Genomic DNA, 19,340 nt, shown 5'->3' with positions numbered 1-19,340 from the left:
GATATGCTTTCATGGGGCCCAAAATCTCTAGCAACGCCACTGCAGGTAGCAAATACAATATACAGACAGAAATATATAAAATGTACATATAGAGGGTAGGGGAAAAGCCCCCCCCCCCCCCCCCCACTCATCAGGATTACATTTCATTACATTTTATTTACACTTTATTGGTACAGCTGCATGTACTATGATTTTGTTTTGGCAGTTTTTGTGCATTCACAGTCAACATAGAACAGAAGTCAGACAAAAACAGTCATATTCTGCATGGGTTTGGCAAGCTGAACAAACATTCAATTTTGTCTAACATACGTCAAACTTCAGACAGAGTAAAAAGGTTAGGGTTAGGGTTAGGCCCTGGATCCTATCAAGGTCAAAAAGCAGAGATTTTACCTTTTTCCCATGGAGAAGCAGCGACATGTGACACTCTGATAAGGTAAAAATGATTCCTCCAGCACACAGTGAGCTATCCCAGCATGCACAGGGACACGGAGGAGTTTACAGAATAAACCCAAAACCCTGGACAGAGGGGTTCAGTGAATGAGGAGGTGAAGCTGTACAGGAGGGTCAGTCCATCAGAGGAGACTCTGTAGAAGGACAGAGTACCAGCCGCCCAGTCCAGATACACTCCTACTCTGCGGGAGCCTGAGGGCTTTATGGGTATGACAGTCTGTTTATAATTGTGACAGACAGAGTAACTGTCAGGAGAGCAACACAGACTCCATGACTTGTCATTGGCTCCAAGCAGACAGTCAGCACTGTCTCCTTTCCTCCTGATTCCTTTATAAGTCACTCCTATTTCAGCTCCATCTCCACTCCACTCAGCCTCCCAGTAACAGCGACCAGTCAGACTCTCTTTGCACAGAACTTGGTACCAGATGTCAAATCTCTCTGGATGATCAGGATATGGCTGCTTTGCCCCCCGTGTCACCTTCCTGTTCCCCTCTGACAGAGACAGGTATCTGTGTGCTGTGTTGGGGTCCAGCATCAGCTGGCAGGAGTCTGTAGGCAAGAGGAAGAGCGATTAATCCCATCGCGAAGCCCAGCATCTCCATCATCATCATCACTGTCACACCTCACACACTCACTAACACAGAACTCGCTCCAATACACACATTTTATTCCCAATATACTCATGTAGCCGCCCGAGTCTGCGGCGCTCCGGCTGCCCCCTGCGCTGTGAGACACGCCGTGCAGAGAGACTCACTGGGGACCGAACTGCACTTTAGCCTGCGCTCTATTATTCTGTACGATACACAAAATATAAAAACGAAGCAGGAATTCACGTATGTGAAATACCTCAGGAAATGTCGGACGCCGGCGGGAAGACGCACCGAAACACTGCGTGTGCTAAACTAATAGGCTTAATTATAGGTAAATAAAATTTCAAACAGCATTCATCAAACATATTAACCATAAAATCATACGACAAAGATTACCACTAAAAGTGAGTTTGTCTTTACGTCACAATATGAACTTCTTTCAAACCACTTTGGACACACACCTTTCTCCAGCAGCGAGCCGACGCGATGCTCCCAATGCGGACGCGGACGCATCTAGACTGGTTCTCCGCAAAGCGCAACACTCGCGTATCTGCACCGCGCATGCGTACACGGAAACGTTCATAGTTCTCCGGTCAAGCTGTGTACTTTGCACATGCACACAATGTGTCCTATTTAAGTATTATTAGTAGTATATTATTATTCTGATATTCCCTGCACACGTACCACAGAAGTGAGGTCTGTGTATGTTGTATGTTTTACAAATTCAAAGCGCCAGTTCACAGGGCTGTCAACTGGCATGAGATTTTCAATTCGGAACAAGGCGATGTTCTGTCGAGTTGAGCTACTTTGTCGAGTTAGGCTACCGTAGTGCTAATCCATAGCCCTAACCCTAACTCTTGCCCTAATCCTAACCCTAACCCCCCAAAAAACCCTTACCCTAACCCAAACCCCTAAAACTTAACCCTAACCCCCAAACGGTGGAATTGCACATGCACAAAAAGGCTCGATAGCAGTGTTGCCAACTTAGCGACTTTGTTGCTATATTTAGCAAGTTTTTAGACCTCTCTAGCGACTCGTTTTCAAAAAAAGAGACTAGCGACAAATCTAGCGACTTTTTCTGGTGTTACCGGAGACTTTTGGAGACTCTGACGTGGAGGAACGTATCGCCCTTACTCTTCTCACCGGGCAGCGAGTGCTGCCGTGGACTGCTCTCCCGTCCCAAAGCACTCACAGGTGGCCAGTCCGCGCGCAGCAGCCCCGCCCAGCTGCAGTCACAGCAGGAGATGTGCATCATTTTCTCCCGTTGCCACTGTCAGTTTTTTTCAATTGTCCTTTTTTTGTCCATTTAAATTGTTAATGTAGAATTTTATACAAAAAATGTTATGGTTAAAAATGTTAACGGTTCACTTGTTTACTGTGACTTGTACACTTGCACGTGCAAACTCAAAAAAGTAACTCCGACAGAGTGTCTCTTTGGGGTCAGTTTTGCCGGTGATATATACAGTATATATATATATATATATATATATATATATATATATATATATATACACACACACACACTCACATAAAGGATTATTAGGAACACCTGTTCAATTTCTCATTAATGCAATTATCTAATCAACCAATCACATGGCAGTTGCTTCAATGCATTTAGGGGTGTGGTCCTGGTCAAGACAATCTCCTGAACCCCAAACTGAATGTCAGAATGGGAAAGAAAGGTGATTTAAGCAATTTTGAGCGTGGCATGGTTGTTGGTGCCAGACGGGCCGGTCTGAGTATTTCACAATCTGCTCAGTTACTGGGATTTTCACGCACAACCATTTCTAGGGTTTACAAAGAATGGTGTGCAAAGGGAAAAACATCCAGTATGCGGCAGTCCTGTGGGCGAAAATGCCTTGTTGATGCTAGAGGTCAGAGGAGAATGGGCCGACTGATTCAAGCTGATAGAAGAGCAACTTTGACTGAAATAACCACTCGTTACAACCGAGGTATGCATCAAAGCATTTGTGAAGCCACAACACGCACAACCTTGAGGCGGATGGGCTACAACAGCAGAAGACCCCACCGGGTACCACTCATCTCCACTACAAATAGGAAAAAGAGGCTACAATTTGCACGAGCTCACCAAAATTGGACAGTTGGAGACTGGAAAAATGTTGCCTGGTCTGATGAGCATCGATTTCTGTTGAAGACCATATTATGCGTGACGATCTACTGTATTCACATATAATAATGTACCTGAGTGATTTTCAGACATCAAACATACATATTTGACTAAATATTAGGAGAAACATTATTCCCTGATAGACAGGGGAAACATTGGGAAACCGAATTGCCCGGAACACCGGCAACAGCCGATTCTGAATTGTGCGCGCGCTCGGAAGATGAGGCTGTACGTTGTAACGAAGGTCAATTTGCCTGTTTTCCTCTGAAAATCATACGTTATATCGAAGTTTACGCTGTAAAGGTGTACGTTCTAAGCGATACCGGCAAATGGAATAATGCATTACGCGAATTCGGGACATCGAAATTTGAACGTTGTATTGGTGTAAACGTTATAAACGGGGTACGTTGTAACGAGGTTCCACTGTATATATATATACAGCGTCCCATTACAATTACATGCACATTATGCAAATGAGGCGATGGCGTCATCTAGCGACTTCTAGCGACTTTTAGGACAACAGATAGCGACTTTCCTTGCTGAGGAGTTGGCATCAGTGCTCGTTAGTACGTCTCGATAGGTAGCTCAACTCGTCAGAACAGCGGCACACACACGCATACGCATTTATATGTATGTAACAGTTTTATTTCCTTATAAATTGCCTGTAGGGTTTGCAAACTACCATGCTTCGTCTGTGCATTAGTGATGGCCGATTGGCGAACGAATCGTTCTTTTTAGCTCGTTTTTTTAGTGAACGGGTTGAATCGATTCGTAAGTCTGAACGAATCGATTTTTAAAATTATTTTAAAACGTTTTTAAAACTGATCTTTGGCTATTCAACATCCAAAAGCATCCCCCGCGATTTCGGATTCATTTTTCATGTTCCGTCTGCGCTTGTCTTATCACTTTTAGGTTTATTCTTATGTTCGTCACTCATATTCGTCACTTTTGCGTTCGTATGGTTCGTTCATTTTTCTCTCGGAACTCGGAAATTCCGAGTTGAGTGACATCACGTCTGACAATCTCCCGTTCGAGCTACCACATCTCGGAACAAACATGGCTGCCTCCATGAACGCGCTGCTGTGTGTTGTTGCTTTATATTTTAGCAGATTTGGAGTGAGATTATTTTTTCCGAGAGACAAACAAACAAGAAACACGAACTAGTCAAACCGCATTAAAAGCTTTATAAAATATTTTAGTACATTCATAGCGATATTCTTTTTTCGAGAGGCAAACAAACTACATGTTAAGACACTAACAAGTCTGGTAAAAATCCGATATTGCATGCTAGGATATGGTTATGATATGATATTCTCTAAATCGAACACGTGCAATTACATTTATAAAAATACATTTAACAAAATAAACATTTTTAAAGATTTAGAAAATAGAATAGCAGTAAGACGTCTAAAATTTCTAACAGCCGAAAGTAGGAATAGAAGCAGAATAATGGAGCAGACAGAGAATAATGGGGATTCTTCTTATCGCCCCCATGTCAGTTTGACATTAGTGCAGTGCAGCGCTTAAGGGTCAGTCTGTGGCCTTTAGTTTGGGTTAAGGGGGGGTTGAGGCAGTGATGAGGCAGAGTGAGGGATCCTGGGGGGCAGCATGGTGTTGAGGAGCCTGACAGCCTGGGGGTAAAAACTGCCACACAGCCTGGCAGAGCCGGCTCTGATGCTGCAGTATCTTCTCTCAGATGGCTGGAGTGAGGAAATGACCATGTGAGGGATGTGATGGGTCCTGCACAATGCTGCAGACCTTGTGGACACTGCGTTTGCAAGAAGTGGCTTGTAGGGAAGGGAGAGGCATCCCATAATGTTCTCTGCTGTCTTCACTACTCTCTGCAGGCACTTGTGGTCAGATTTGTTGCAACTGCCATAGCAGATGGTGATGCAGTTAGTCAGAACAATCCCGATGATGCCTCTATAGAACATGGTGAGGATGGGAGGGGGAAGGTTGGCTTGGTTCAGCTGCCTCAGGAAGTATAGTCTCTGCTGGGCTTTCTTCAATAAGTAGGTGGTGTTTTTTGGCCATCTCTCCCCTCCTGGCCCCTTTTCTTGAGGAGATGAAGAACTTTGTCTGTGATCAGGTGAACTCTCTAAATGGTGAACTTCAGCAACACCATTCAGAGCTTTGGGCCGACCTGAACGCGCTGAGGACTTTAAGCCGATCCAAAAAGAAGTTACCACTGTAAAGTCTGTTACCGATCGACGTTCCAAGGAGCTGGCTGGATTCAATAAAGGTCTGCTGTCCCTGGATAGTAAGATCACTGAGATTGGGGACCGCAAAATTAACTGGGGTTAAGCTTGGCTGCGAGGGGAGCGATATGGGGTCATTTTTTACCCAGATCTGACCCGCCATTTTCCCTCATCTCTCCAACTTTCAGCCGGCCATTGACCGTGCTCACAGGCTGTATGGCCGGTCTGAAACCTCTTCTGGCCCCCCTCCCATCATCATGCACTTCATCGACTTCAGTGACCCACAGGCAGTGATACGTGTAGCCAACAAAATACAGGATTTCAGATTCGAAGGCGGCAGAATCTATTTTTATCAACACTTTAGCACAGGAGTTGAGCCTTTCTCCTTTTCTAATGTTTCCTGCAGGCCTGAAGCTCTCCGTTGGCAGTCAGCATGTTCTGTGTTCTACTCCGGAGGACGCCAACGCCGCCATGGACCATTTCCAGTCTATTGCGACTCTTCCCGTTTGATTCTTTCTCCACTGAGTTAATTGTATATAACTAATTATATTCTTAAACTCCAGGAATTCAAGCTTATTATTGGTACTGATGCCAACGCCGTCCACAATCCTGCCCTGGACAAACCCCCCTCCCTCGTGGGTAGCCGGGTTCCCCCCCTCCACCCGCTCCTTGTGTAAATTTGTGCAGGACTTGAATTTAGTCGACTCATTCCGTTTAATTAACCCTCCGCCAGAGAATTCTCCTTCTTCTCTCCTGGCTTCCAGTCCCAGTCTCGCTTAGATTACATCCTTGTTTCTCTCTCTCTTCCACCTGCTGTTTCTAAAGCTTCTCTGATTTCTTCTTCTCTATCTGATCACAAGTCTGCCTTCCTCCAGTTGGCGCTGCCTTCTCTACCTCCTCGGGCCCCGCGATGGAAATTTAATTCTTCTCTGCTTTAAAACCCCAAATTCATAGCTTATTTAACCCCCAGCCTCGAAGAATTTATTTCCATTAATGCGGCTGAACTGACGCCCCAGCCTGCTGCTGGATGCCTGTTAAGGGCTTCCTTCCTGACGCCACGGTCGCCTTTGCCAGCGGTTTGGCTCCCGATGGTGGTCAGAAACTTTCTGACCTAGAATAGCGTCTATCTCAGTTAGAAAGTGCGTGTTCTGCAGTGTGTGACCAGGATCATGAGATCCTCATTACAAGTGTAAGAGCTGAGCTGAATTCTCTTCTATCTCACCACGCAGAGTTTATGGTTCATCGTACCAGGTCGCACTATTATGTTTCTGGTGCCAGGCCTAGTAAACTATTGGCTCTTAGGCTTAGACAGTGTGACTCATTCTCAGTGATAACTTCAGTTAAAACTAAGGATGGGGTCGTCACCACTAACCATCGGAAAATCAATAAATCCTTTTTTCAGTTTTATTCTGATTGATTCTCTTCACCCCCTGTCTCCCCATCCTCTGATCCTGATTCCCCTCCCCTGGCTCTTGGGTCCAGATGTCTCCATGCTTGATGCTCCTCTTTCAGTCATGGATCTTAAAGAGATTCTGATCTCCATGAGCTCAGGGAAATCTCCAGGTCCCAATGGTCTCCCTCCTGAACTCCTTTCTGCCTTCTGGAAACAGCTTTCTACTCCGCTTTTCCACATGCTGAATTCTGCTATCTCTGCTTCCCATCTTCATCCTTCTCTTAATTCATCCTCGATGACTTTACTCCATAAACAAGGACTCCTTTCAGACCCCACAGACTGTTCCAGCTACCGCCCCTTGTCCCTGATGAATTCCAATGTTAAGCTGTTCACTAAGGTACTTGCTGGTCGGCTGCAGGCGGTGATTTCTAAATTGATTCACTCGGACCAAACTGGCTTAATTTAGTCCCGCTATGCTGCCGACAACATGAGCCGCCTCCTGCATGTGCTTCATGCCGCCCCCCCCCCACTTTCCCTTCCCCGCCGCATGTACTTCATGCCGCCTTCCCCGCTGCATGTACTTCATGCCGCCCCCCCCTTTCCCTTCCCCGCCGCATGTACTTCATGCCGCCCCCTCCTTTCCCTTCCCCGCCGCATGTACTTCATGCCGCCCCCCCCTTTCCCTTCCCCGCCGCATGTACTTCATGCCGCCCCCTCCTTTCCCTTCCCCGCCGCATGTACTTCATGCCGCCCCCCCCTTTCCCTTCCCCGCCGCATGTACTTCATGCCGCCCCCTCCTTTCCCTTCCCCGCCGCATGTACTTCATGCCGCCCCCCCCTTTCCCTTCCCCGCCGCATGTACTTCATGCCGCCCCCTCCTTTCCCTTCCCCGCCGCATGTACTTCATGCCGCCCCCTCCTTTCCCTTCCCCGCCGCATGTACTTCATGCTGCCCCTCCTTTCCCTTCCCCGCCGCATGTACTTCATGCCGCCCCCCCCTTTTCCCTTGGAGGGGGCTTGTATTTTACCAGCTTGGTCCAGACCCTCTACTCCTCTCCCTCCTCAGGCCTCCTGACTAATGCCAACTCCTCTCCTCCTCTTTGACTCTCAAGGTGCCAGGCAGGGTTGTCCCTTATCGCTCTTACTCTTTAATCTCTCATTAGAGCTCCCAGCTGCAGCCCTCCGTCATTCCGATCTTATTTTTCCTTTCCTGGTTAAAGATGTTCCTCAAAAAGTCTCCTTATACGCTGATGATCTGCTGCTTTATCTTGGCAATGCCCCCACTGATCTTCCTCACATCCTTAATTTGTTTTAAACATATGAATCCCTCTCTGGCTATAAGATTAACAGGTCAAAGTCTTCTCTCCTTCCACTGAATCCTGCCTCTCACTCCTCTTCATTTCCTTCTTCTACTCCTCAGACGGACTCCTTCAGATACCTGGGGTTGGACATCTACCCCTCTGTCCCAGAGCTTACAGCTGCTGGTTTCCGCCGTGTTCTGGAGGGTATTAAAGTCTCGATGTTCTCATGGTCTTCTCTTTCCGTTTCATTCCAGGTGAGACTGGCCATTATTAAAATGAACGTCCTCCTGAGGATTAATTTTGTTAGTTCCTTACTTCCGCTTCCTCCTCCACCTAGATACTGGGCTTCCGTTAAGTCTGTAGTTTCTGCATTTCTTTGAGATGGTAAGAGACCTTCTGTTAAACATTCCACTCTGATCTGTGACCGGTTAGATGGGGGTGTCGCCCTCTCAGATTTTGAACTGTACCACCATGCTTTCACCCTAAGGGAATTTTATCAATCCTCCCCAGCATCCCCCTGTCTGGCTCCTCATCAAAGCAGGATGTCGTTCCCCACTGTCTCACCTCTCTCCCTTTCTTACCCATTAAATTAAAATCTCTCTCTGCCTCTGTTGGTCCAGGTATTTCCCATGCCCTTTGTACATGGAGGAGGGTCGCGCGATTGCTGGGCCCCTTCCCGAAGTGACACCCCCGCACTCCCCTGTTCCACAACCCTGTCCTGAACATCGGAGGCCCCATCTCCAGCTCACCATGGTCATCGTCAGGCATTTCTACTCTGGGTGATATTTTTAACAGCTCGGGTCTCAAAACGTTTCAGTCTCTTGTGTCCATGTTTAACCTTCATTCCTCTTCGTATTTTTTTTTACCTCCAGCTGAGATCTGTGCTTAGGGCTTGTAGTCTCTCTTTCTCTCCTCTTCCTCCTCATCTGCTCTGCACATTTGCTTCGACACTCTCCCCCAGTTCTAAGCCTGTGTCCAGTCTCTATTCCCTTCTCCCAAATCCTCTTACGAACCTCTCTCTGTCACTCCTGTCTGGCAGATGGAGCTCTCCCCCACCCCTGTCTTATCCTGGAGTCTCATTTTTCAAAACATTAGAAACTGTTCTAAAAATCCAAATCATCAGCAAACACAATTTAAATTTCTCCATAGATTGTACCCCCCTCCCAGGAAACGCCATCTCATGGGTTTAGAGACTGACCCATTATGTCACCTCTGTCCCCTTCTAGTCCCTGGCACCGTTCTACATATGTTCTGTCCTCCTGTTGCTGCAGTTTGGGATTACGTGGCTACATCTCTCGCATCGTTTTTTTCCTGTTCTATTCCTCTCTCCCCTGCAGTCCTTCTTCCTCTGATCTTCTCCTCTCTCTCCCTTTCTCGCTCCCAGCAGAGGCTCCTGATATCCGCCTCCTTGGCAGCTAAGTTGTTATTAACCTCTCACTGTAAATCTCCTGACCGCCTTTCCCTCTGTCTGGACGTCTACCTTCTTTAACTTGCTGCTGCTCGCACTGTCTGTGGCCTGAATTAATAATCCCTCTGGCTCTACTCTTCAGAGCTTCAACATGTGCAGCTGGAGATGAGTCTGCATTATTTATTTATTTATTCATCCACCTATCTACTTATCTATTTAAATTAAGTTATCCGACTCTGTTTCCACTTGTGTTTGTGTGTGTGTGTGTGTGTGTGTGTGTTTTCTTTTCTCTTACATGCTGTCTCAGGCACAGGTTTGATTTTAAAATATTATGACTTGTGTACAAGGCACTAAATGGCACTAATTTCCTTGAACATTGTGAATTATCCAGACCCCTGAGGGCATCTGGGAAAGGTTTACTCAGTGTCCCAGAATGAAGACCAAGCAGGTGAAGCAGCTTTTAGTCTCTATGCTCCCTGTCTGTGGAACAAGCTTCCTGAAGACCTGAGGTCTGCTAACACTGTCAGTTCATTACAATCAGGGCGTAAAACGTTACTGTTTGCTACAGCTTTTCAATTTTCAGTTAAATTAATCAGGAGTTTAGTCATACGCTGCCTCTACAATGTAACTTCTTTTTATTTAACTGTTTATTTGTTTTTTTGGGCTTTTAGACTTTTAAAAATTGTTTTAAATCGACAATGAATGGATTTGCAAGTCCCACCCTAAAGTTCCGAGGTATCATAAAAGAAAGGGTACTTTGGGTACTGCAACTTTTCATATTGGTACTCGACCGGAAGTCAATGGAAAAGGGAAAGTACCAAAAGTACCATACCTGGTGCAGTGGAAAAACACCCTGAATAAACTTGCCTTTTTTTGCAACTGGATTCAAAGGCTACTGACATAAACAGCTCATGTAAATGTGAAAGACCAGGAGGCAGCAGGAGAGAGAAAGAGAAGCTCCCCTAGCAGAAGAAAACGAAACACAATAAAACACACTCCACCTCATACAGGGAGAGAGAAGCGTGTGTGTGAACAGACTCACATTGTAAGAATTCTGCTCTGGTCCTGGGCACTACTACCGGTAGGATGGTGTCTTTGGTAACTAGAAGGAGACAGAGAGAAACAGGGATGTGAGTAAAAGGAATTTACTTGTGGGAGATGGACTTCACTCACCGTGGAGACTATATAGTAGATTATTATTATTATGAGGGACAATAACAGGCATTTTAACAAGCTGCAAATCATGGTAAGTTACACATAATACAGATATTAGGATTCTGTAATGTAGAAGAAACATGAATCGTGATCTGGGTTTTGTAGCCTGTAGAATTTAGAGCTCATTAGTTTTCATAAAGATTTAGTCTTATTGGAAAAAGAAACTGACTTCATCACACCAACGTGAGGCTGACTGTACTGCATACTCTCTCTGCATGGTGTATATTAACAAGATCAGACAGAAAAATGTTTTTATTTATCAACCTGTATGATGGATCTCTGTCATTTTCTTTTTGCAAACATTCTCCAGTTGATCCTTCAGCTCAGAAACCACCTTCCTCATATTCTCAAAAGAGCTGCGTGGACTGACGGAGATTCTGGGCCCAAATCCAGCTTCAGGGCTGACAGGAAGACCCTGGCACCTCTACAGACACACAGTGTGATTAAACAGCTTCATCAAAACAAATGTGGACCATCAACATCTGACAAATGACAGACTAGCTGAAATACAAATGAGAACATGCATCCATTTGAATACTCTGGTTTTCTTATTGTCAAAGTAGCTGTTCTGTTACCTGGAGGAAATGGATGTGATCCTCTGTGTGTGAAAGCTGATCCAGCTCAGAGTGTCTCCTCTTCAGTTCATCAATATCCTGCTTCAGTCTCTCCATGTCTCCTTCAGCCTGACTCACTACAGCCTTCTCCTGATCTCTGATCAGCTGTATCACCTCAGAGCGTCTTCTCTCAATGGAGCGGATCATCTCAGTGAAGATCCTCTCGCTGTCCTTCACTGCTGACTGTGCTGAGCTCTGTTGGTGACACAGAGAGCAGAGAACTGTAAATTACAATTGGCCCCTTTTGAGACTCCAGAGAGCCTCATTGTACAATAGTGATGTGAGCTGACAGGAGGTATAAAAACAGCACAGGGCTGGGGTTTGGAGCGTCACGATGCTGGATGCCTCAGGTACTGAAACCCAGCCAGCACTGATTGGAAATGATCACTCATTAAGCTCATACACTGTCAGCTGCAGGGATTTGGCAGAGACTGGTGCCTGTATGGGGCAGGTTGGTTGTCACCATTAGGTCTCAGTTTAATAGGTGGCTTTTTGGGTTATGTTTGCATAACACTGGGTTGTGAAAAGCTGCATTTTCTCAAATGGGCCTTACATGGTGTTTTTCTAAATAAACAAGCTATAACTGTTGTAAGGCAAGGTTGGTCTAGCAATTTTGTCCCATTAAATCTCTGACTCAGAATAACCGACAGCAGCATTAATTTGATTAATCCCCACAAGTCTGTAAATCTGCAATCTGTTGAATCTGAGAGAAGATTCAATATGATCACAAGCCAGCTGTTATCTTCTCCTCAGGTTCATACTCACTGTGATTGAGGTCACAGCCTCTCTCAGCTCCTGCAGCTCCTTCTCTCTCATCTGAATTCTCTGCTGAAATTCCCTCTGAGTTTCACCCATTTGTTTCTACAGATAGGAAACAAGATGACAAAACAAGTTTGTTTCATTAGCTGGGATCCTATTCATTAATCATCCTGTCCAGGGTGGACCCAAGCCTTGGGCCCTATGCTGCCTGGGAAAGGATCCATGCGCTCTCTGTGACCCTGACCTGGATTACTGTTTAGGAGATGGATGGATGGATGGATGGATGGATGGATAGATGGATGGATATTCTTAAATGTCTTATTGACTGTAGGTAGGATAAACTGACCATTGACCCTTTGGTCCTGTTTCCATCTGGTATTAACATGCGTCCTGGGTGATCCAATCACAGGTGGACAGCGCTAATTACAGGTGTGAAGGCACCCAGGACACATTGAAGATGCATTGAGATCTGATCACTCAAACCACATTGGGAGGTGGTCTGGGTCGCATATGGCCACATTCTTACAGCAATGTGAAGGCGAATGTGTCCTGGGCTGCATTGCAGGACCGGCTACTCAACTGATGTCCTATTTGATTTATGACAGATCGCATGTCAGTTGATAATGGGCCACTGTGCAGTAAACTGCACTGTGAACAACAATAATGCATCTTTTCTCCTGCGACACTAAAAACTCTGAATCTGCTGGGAATTCGGGCCGTCGAACTGGAGCAACATTGAAATGTTGTCTTTGTTTTTTTAACCTCGTATTTTTGCATGTGAATTCAGACCATCGAATTTCCGATGCATATTTCCAATGCATAAATATTCAATGTTAGAATTTCAGTGGCATATAAAATTCAAATTCTGATGAGACAGATTTACTTCCATAAGTTTCAGTACAAATTCAATCAGAACTTTTTAAATGTGCATTTTCTGTTCATTTTTCTTTCATTTTACCAAACCAGACTTGCTCTGAGTATTTTCATACCAAATATACTCACATGTGTTAAGACAAAAGTCATTTTTATTTAAAATAAATTTTATAATTTATATAATAGTACTTCAGGCCTGACCTGTATCTCTGTCCTTCCTGCAGCAGCTGAGACTGTATCATGGCCTCTGTGTTCATCCATCGTACAGAGATAACAGATACACTGCTGGTCGGTACGGCAGTAGATCTCCAGGGGTTTGTCATGGTGGGAACAGACCTTGTCCTGCAGATGTCCAGTGGCATCAGTCAGCTTGTGCTTCTTAAAAGCTGGAGACTCATAGTGAGGCTGGAGGTGAGTTTCACAGTAAGAGGCCACACACACCAGGCAGGACTTGACAGCTTTGTGTTTTCTCCCAGTACAGACATCACACTCCACATCTCCTGGTCCAGCATAATGGTCAACAGGAGTATCAGCTTCTAGTCCAGTCTTCTTCAGTTTCTCCACCACTTCAGCCAGTATGGTGTTTCTGCCCAGAACAGGTCTGGGTATGAAGGTCTGTCTGCACTGGGGGCAGCTGTAAACTCCAAGACGATCCCCCTGATCCCAGCAGCTCTTAATGCAGCTCATACAGTAACTGTGTCCACAGTTGATAGTCACTGGATTCTTCAGTAGATCCAGACATATTGGACAGCTGAACTGGTTCTCATCCAGTGTGGAACTGGCTTCAGCCATTTTACCACGAACTCTGATAGGATTCAGTTTCGTTTTCTCTCACAGTCGTCTGTGTGTGAGAGTGGGAGGAACTTCCTGCTTCTCAGGCTGCAGTAGGTGTGGTTTTGGACTGAGGCCAGACTGAGAAGAGCAGACTGGGAAAACACTGGAGTCTGAATGTGTGCGTAAAATCGAACATCAGATTAACTATAGAGACACACACACAGTTCAGACTAGATAATCTGCCTGAAGTTAAGGTGGTTAAGGCCTGGCCAGTACTTGGATAGGAGACCAACTAGGAAAGCTAGGTTGCTGCTGAAGAGGTGTTAGTGTGGCCAACAAATTAGCTCAACCTGTGGTCTGTGTGGATCCCAGTGCAGTGATGGGGACACTGGGCTGTATAAATGGTGTGTCCTTTGGATGAGATATAAAACTGAGGTCCTGACTCTCTGAGGTCACATGGCTAAAAAATTGCCCACTATGGCCCTGTGCAATCTGGTCTCTTAATCCTCCCCTATATCAAATATTCTCTCCTGCCCCTTCACCACCTTAGTTACTGTCTGGTTTGCGTACTGGTGCAGAATGGCTGCTGTCACATCATCCTGGTGGGGGCTACACAGTGGTGGTGATTGAAGTGGCTTCCCGTTGCTTCTGTGAAATGATTCCTTCATTCATAACTGTTATTGACATTGTTTTTCCCCAAACAAGCTATATACTGTAACTACTTTGATTTTATAGATAGAAAATAGGTAGAAAGGTATTAGGGAGCAGTTCTATTGAATGAATTTATCTGTCTGTTTAGAAGCTTGTCTGTTTATTCTCCACATGAAGCAAATGTACTGCAAAAACTTGAAGATGTCATGTGGTTTCAGGTGTAACATGCACATATGTGCAATTATCAATAAACTGTGTCAGGTTTAGACAGAACAAGCTTTTTTTTTGTTAACAATTATTTTTATTGTCATTTCAGAATGGTAGAGAATACAGTACATTATTTTAGACTAATATCATACCCCCCACCCACCAACCCACCCACCCGGTAAACTTATTCAGTACAGAGGATATACAGGATATTGCAGTGGAGAATGGTACAGAATGTAATACTTAACCACAAGAAAAGTAAAAAACTATACATCAATACAAAGTAAACTGTACATCAGAAAGAGGTAACAAAAGATTTAACAATGTCAAAAGTAGCAGTCCAGGTCTTTAAAGTTTTTGTCTTTGCTCCATGGATGTGGACTGTAGATAATTCCAAAGCGACAATGTCGAGCAGGGATAAGCCCCACACACGTCTAGACATTAAATGAGGAGGAATCCGGGGACTGACCAACATTTTCTTAGCAGCAGTGAGAGCAGCTAAAAGTAGATTTCTCTGTTGCTGTGACAGAACCAATCCAGAAAAGTTATTTACCTGGAATTTAGGCCCTGTGATATGTGCATGTGTGATCCTACACATTTATTTATTTAACAGATGCTATTATCCAAAGCAACATACAATTGAGAAAGCAGATCCAGTCCCTGGATCAGTTGGAGGTTAATGGCCTTGCTCAAGGACCCCATGGTGACATCACTGTGCAAACCCTGTAATTTGAACCACCAACCTTCCCCTCACAAGCACAGCATCCTAACCCACTGAGCTAAACATCAGGACCAAGAGATATTTTCCCATTGATGCTGTTTCCATGTCCCTACCAGGTTCTCCTTCTGTTCTAGGTGACAGAACCGGAGCCCAGCGAGTTCACCTGCTGCTGCAGCTCACCTGTGACAAGGACCAGCGGGTTGTGACCTCACTTTCAGTAACGCTGCTCTCTTTTTAGGCTAATTGCCACCTGCCTGTTAGCTTGATTCTTTCCATTGGATTTAAATCGGTATCATAAATTATATCCTTTCATCTATTGGATTAGTGGATGTTTTATCTTTTGAAGATAAATGTTTGGTAAACTTTTCTTAGGAGGACATCTTCGGTTTCAGTGACACTGGGACCAGCTCTGACTATTGTGCTAAACTCAAAGTCATTTATTTTGGTCATATTATCAATATAAATGGCCAGTAAAGGCTACTTAGAAACAATATGCCTTTACACAGTACTATTTTATATAGGTCTGTGATCTGTCTGAAAGCGTATGTGCGGTTATCCTGGTCTTGGCTGCTGCAGTGGTTAGCGCTGTTGCCTCACCCCTCTGGGACTGGGGCTGGAGTCTCTGCCCTGGTTCCATGTGTGTGGTGCCTGCATGTTCTCCCCGTCTCATGGTCTGGTTTCTTCTGGATACTCTAGTTTCCTCCATGGTCCAAAACCACACTATGGAGAATCGAGGCTGCCTTACTCAAGGGGCTACAGATGAGAATATTTTGCTGAGGTCAGACACAAACCAGCAACTTTCCAATCACAGGTACAGAGGCTCAGCCCATTAAACCACACACTGCCCCGGATTCAGATTAACTTTATTGATCCCAGGGGAAATGCTTGTTCATACAGCATCAAGAACATAGAGTACAGAAGAACTTACATATAGTGCAACACGGACAAAGTGTAAAGACATATAGGGCAAACAAGTAAACATTTGATTCATGTTTCACAAGCTTAGTTGAATTTACAAAATGAATCTCTGTCACTATCGCAGTGAGATCAGTCCCCTACAGACAGCTGCAGCTGATCTCACTGGACCTGAACCTGTTGAGTTCACTAGTCAACCAACAGAAAGGCTATGGTGTGTCTTTCATGCACTTTTAATTCTGATCTCAGAAATGCACTCACCCTTAAGTTTTGAGTGATGTCATTTTAGGCTATTCATCCATCCATCCATCCATCCATTTTCTGTAACTGCATATGCTATTCAGGCTCACAGAGTGTCTAGAGCCTAGCCTAGAGGCCAGAGGCACAAAGCAGGGAACAACCCAGGATGGGGTGCCAACCCACTGCAGGACACACTCACTCACACACACCACTCACACCTACAGACAGGTTGGTAACTCCAATTATCCTCAGCAGGATAAGCACGTGGGACGCCCCCTGGAGGCCGTTGGGCCCTAAGCAGCCGCTCAGTTCGCTTATGCCTTGGGCTGACCCGTGCCTGTAGCAACACGAATAACCAGTGCTGCAAATTCTTTGTGTGGAGGAAGTCTTATGTTGACGCCGCATTGGTCAGTGGCTGCACTGGTTAAAGGACGTGGTGCAAGTGATGTGCTGTATGTGTTTGGGAGTTCTTTCCTTTCCCTTAACTGCACATGGCACCTGAACAGGGCAGAATTTCAGAATTCAAGGGCAAAAACCTAGAGCAGACACATATTGACCCTGACGGTATGAACAAAAATGCAAATGTATTTTGTTGTTTTGTTTTTTTGTTCTGTTGTAGTATGCCAATCTAAATATTTTGTGTGTCTTATTTTTCAGAGCAAGTGTATGTGGCCAGTGAGGTATCTGAGAGTGAGGAGGAAGATGAGACAGTGCAACTACAAAAGGAATGATATCAGCCACCATCCATGTCCATGGGTAATCTGGGACTCAGCTAACTGCGCCTGCAGGTCGGGCTGAAGGGCCCTAAAGGCTTCCAGGAGCTCCTTCTCTCCACCCTAAATCTCTTAAAGCCATCAAGAAAGAGTCACTGTTGATATTGGAAAGCACCTCAATGTGGACTGCCCTTGTGGTGAGCCACTTAAAGAGTAGTCCCCAGCGTTTCTCATGCCGACGGCGTATCGGGACCTGAAATGGGCCAAAGCAGTCCATCCCTGTCGAGTAGAAGGCTGGCTAGTGCAACCTGAGGCGAACTGGGGGTAAGTCCGCCATTCTGGGGGTGACTGGTTGGGCCCTCCACCTCTGGCACTCTATGCAGGAACGCTGTTCTCGCCTCACAGCCTCTCTTCCACACAGGATCCAGTATTTCCTCCTGAGCTCTGCAAAGAGACGTTCGGAACCTGGGTGCTTCAGATCACTGTCAGTCTGCCTGATGAGAAGCTTTTTAGTAGGATGACTTGAATCCAAGATGATTGGATGTATGACCTCTGATTCTACGTCGGGGCGATGACACAATCTGCCACCTTCTCTTATTAGCTGCATTTCATCGTCCAGTTCTGGCTCTTGCATGATCAAGCGGCTAGACTTCGGAACAGACTTACCGGCAGACAGATACTGGAATTACTGCTGAAAACTGCCTTGTTGTGCCCTTAACCCCATCCATCCATACTGCATGTACTGCATCATGTGACCACTGCTTTATATGATGCATGAGTGTGTTTGCTGTTTTCTTCCTCCCCAGGTCTTCCTGAGGAGGTTCCAGAGAATCAGTCTGAGGACAGGAATTCAAAAGAACAAAGGGACACTTCAACTTGCAGAGGTAGTTTGATTCCATTTGAATCAGGTCACACTTTGCTAACCACTGACCACTTTGTATGTCGTCTCACAGCCAAAGTCCATTCGGAAGGAATTCAGAACTTCGCTTACCCCGTGTTTTATCTTACAGAATTACAACAAATTTAATAATTCTTTCCCTTCACAATCTACACAGTAATCTATAATAACAAAATATAAAAGGTATTTACATATTTGTACATTTTATTAAAAATACAAAACTGAAATGTCACATTATAATAACATAAGATTTGGGAAAGTGAATAACTGAATACATTCCAAATGCCAGGAAGGTCATGTCATGTTTTCCTGTTTTCAATAAGATTATTTTATAATATAGCGATAAATATTGACATTGAGAGAATCTCTTAAATATTGTGATATGATTTTTGGCCTTATATATCTTAATATATACATATGTCTCTTATCTTGTTGCATCATCATTGCCAGTGTCTAAACCTGTACGTTTGGGGAATAACGGCTCTGAAAATAGAAGCTAAACCAGTGAAGAAGGAAGCTCTTCACAACAGCCAGTATCAGGTCTGTAAAGCATCCTTCCTTTGCGCGTGACTCAGTAGTCAGGCTCATTTCTCACACTCACACAATATAAGATTATTTAATAATTTAGCTTTAAAGACAGACTCTTTTGCTCTGTATTATACTGTAAGTTACCATAGGCTGCAATAGTGTTAACTTTGTGTTTTATATACTACTGTGCTGTTTGACTGATTACTGTTAGTCTTTCATGACTGCTGCCACATGTAACTGGTATATTTGCATATATGTTCTGACAAAGCAAACATTGTGTATGATTTTATTTAGGTTACACAAACACAATAAGAAAGAAATGGACACAAGATGAGATTAAAGCAGTGGAAGACATGTTGATGGACTACATCACATCTGGCAGGGTTCCAGGTAAGACAGTGTGAAGAATGTATTAGGTCAACTCCGGAAGCTCTCAGAGATAGAACCCGGGAAGTCTTTAAATTTTATGTCAAGAACCAGATTGTGGTGCTTCAACGGGAGTGTAAGGAAGGATGAAAAGATGAAGTGGATTTGAGGACTGAATCCCTCAGATTTTTTACAGTGATAATTACAGTATCTCCTCGTTTTTTGTCCTTCCAAAGGTATCTAAAGGGGAGTTTTTACTGGCTTTTTATATATATTTACAATAATATTTGACCTCCCAGGATTTTTTTCTCCATTTACATACTGTAGATAAATATTACAAAAGGGAAGATTTTTATATTTTTTTTTTTACCTATTCACAGTAATACATGTTTGAAAAAGG

The 19,340-nt window shown here is 44.6% G+C and overlaps 1 protein-coding gene and 1 long non-coding RNA gene across 2 annotated transcripts; one reads left to right on the top strand and one right to left on the bottom strand.

The window, feature by feature from the left end:
• Window positions 1–407: 407 nt before the first annotated feature.
• LOC140588964 (tripartite motif-containing protein 16-like) lies at window positions 408–13,719 on the bottom strand. Its single transcript, XM_072711612.1, has 6 exons — window positions 13,129–13,719; window positions 12,061–12,156; window positions 11,257–11,490; window positions 10,946–11,105; window positions 10,509–10,568; window positions 408–999 (listed from the first exon to the last, which is right to left on the bottom strand). The coding sequence occupies exons 1-6, from the start codon at window positions 13,717–13,719 to the stop codon at window positions 464–466; spliced, it is 1,677 nt and encodes a 558-aa protein (XP_072567713.1). The 3' UTR covers window positions 408–463.
• Window positions 13,720–17,866: 4,147 nt separating this feature from the next.
• LOC140589025 (uncharacterized) lies at window positions 17,867–19,088 on the top strand. Its single transcript, XR_011990207.1, has 3 exons — window positions 17,867–18,032; window positions 18,497–18,586; window positions 18,869–19,088. It is a non-coding gene; the product is annotated as an uncharacterized lncRNA (long non-coding RNA).
• Window positions 19,089–19,340: the final 252 nt, after the last annotated feature.

The sequence above is a fragment of the Paramormyrops kingsleyae genome, chromosome 4, assembly GCF_048594095.1.
Source record: "Paramormyrops kingsleyae isolate MSU_618 chromosome 4, PKINGS_0.4, whole genome shotgun sequence".
Lineage (NCBI taxonomy): Eukaryota > Metazoa > Chordata > Actinopteri > Osteoglossiformes > Mormyridae > Paramormyrops > Paramormyrops kingsleyae.
This window is presented reverse-complemented; position numbering and strand designations above follow the sequence as displayed.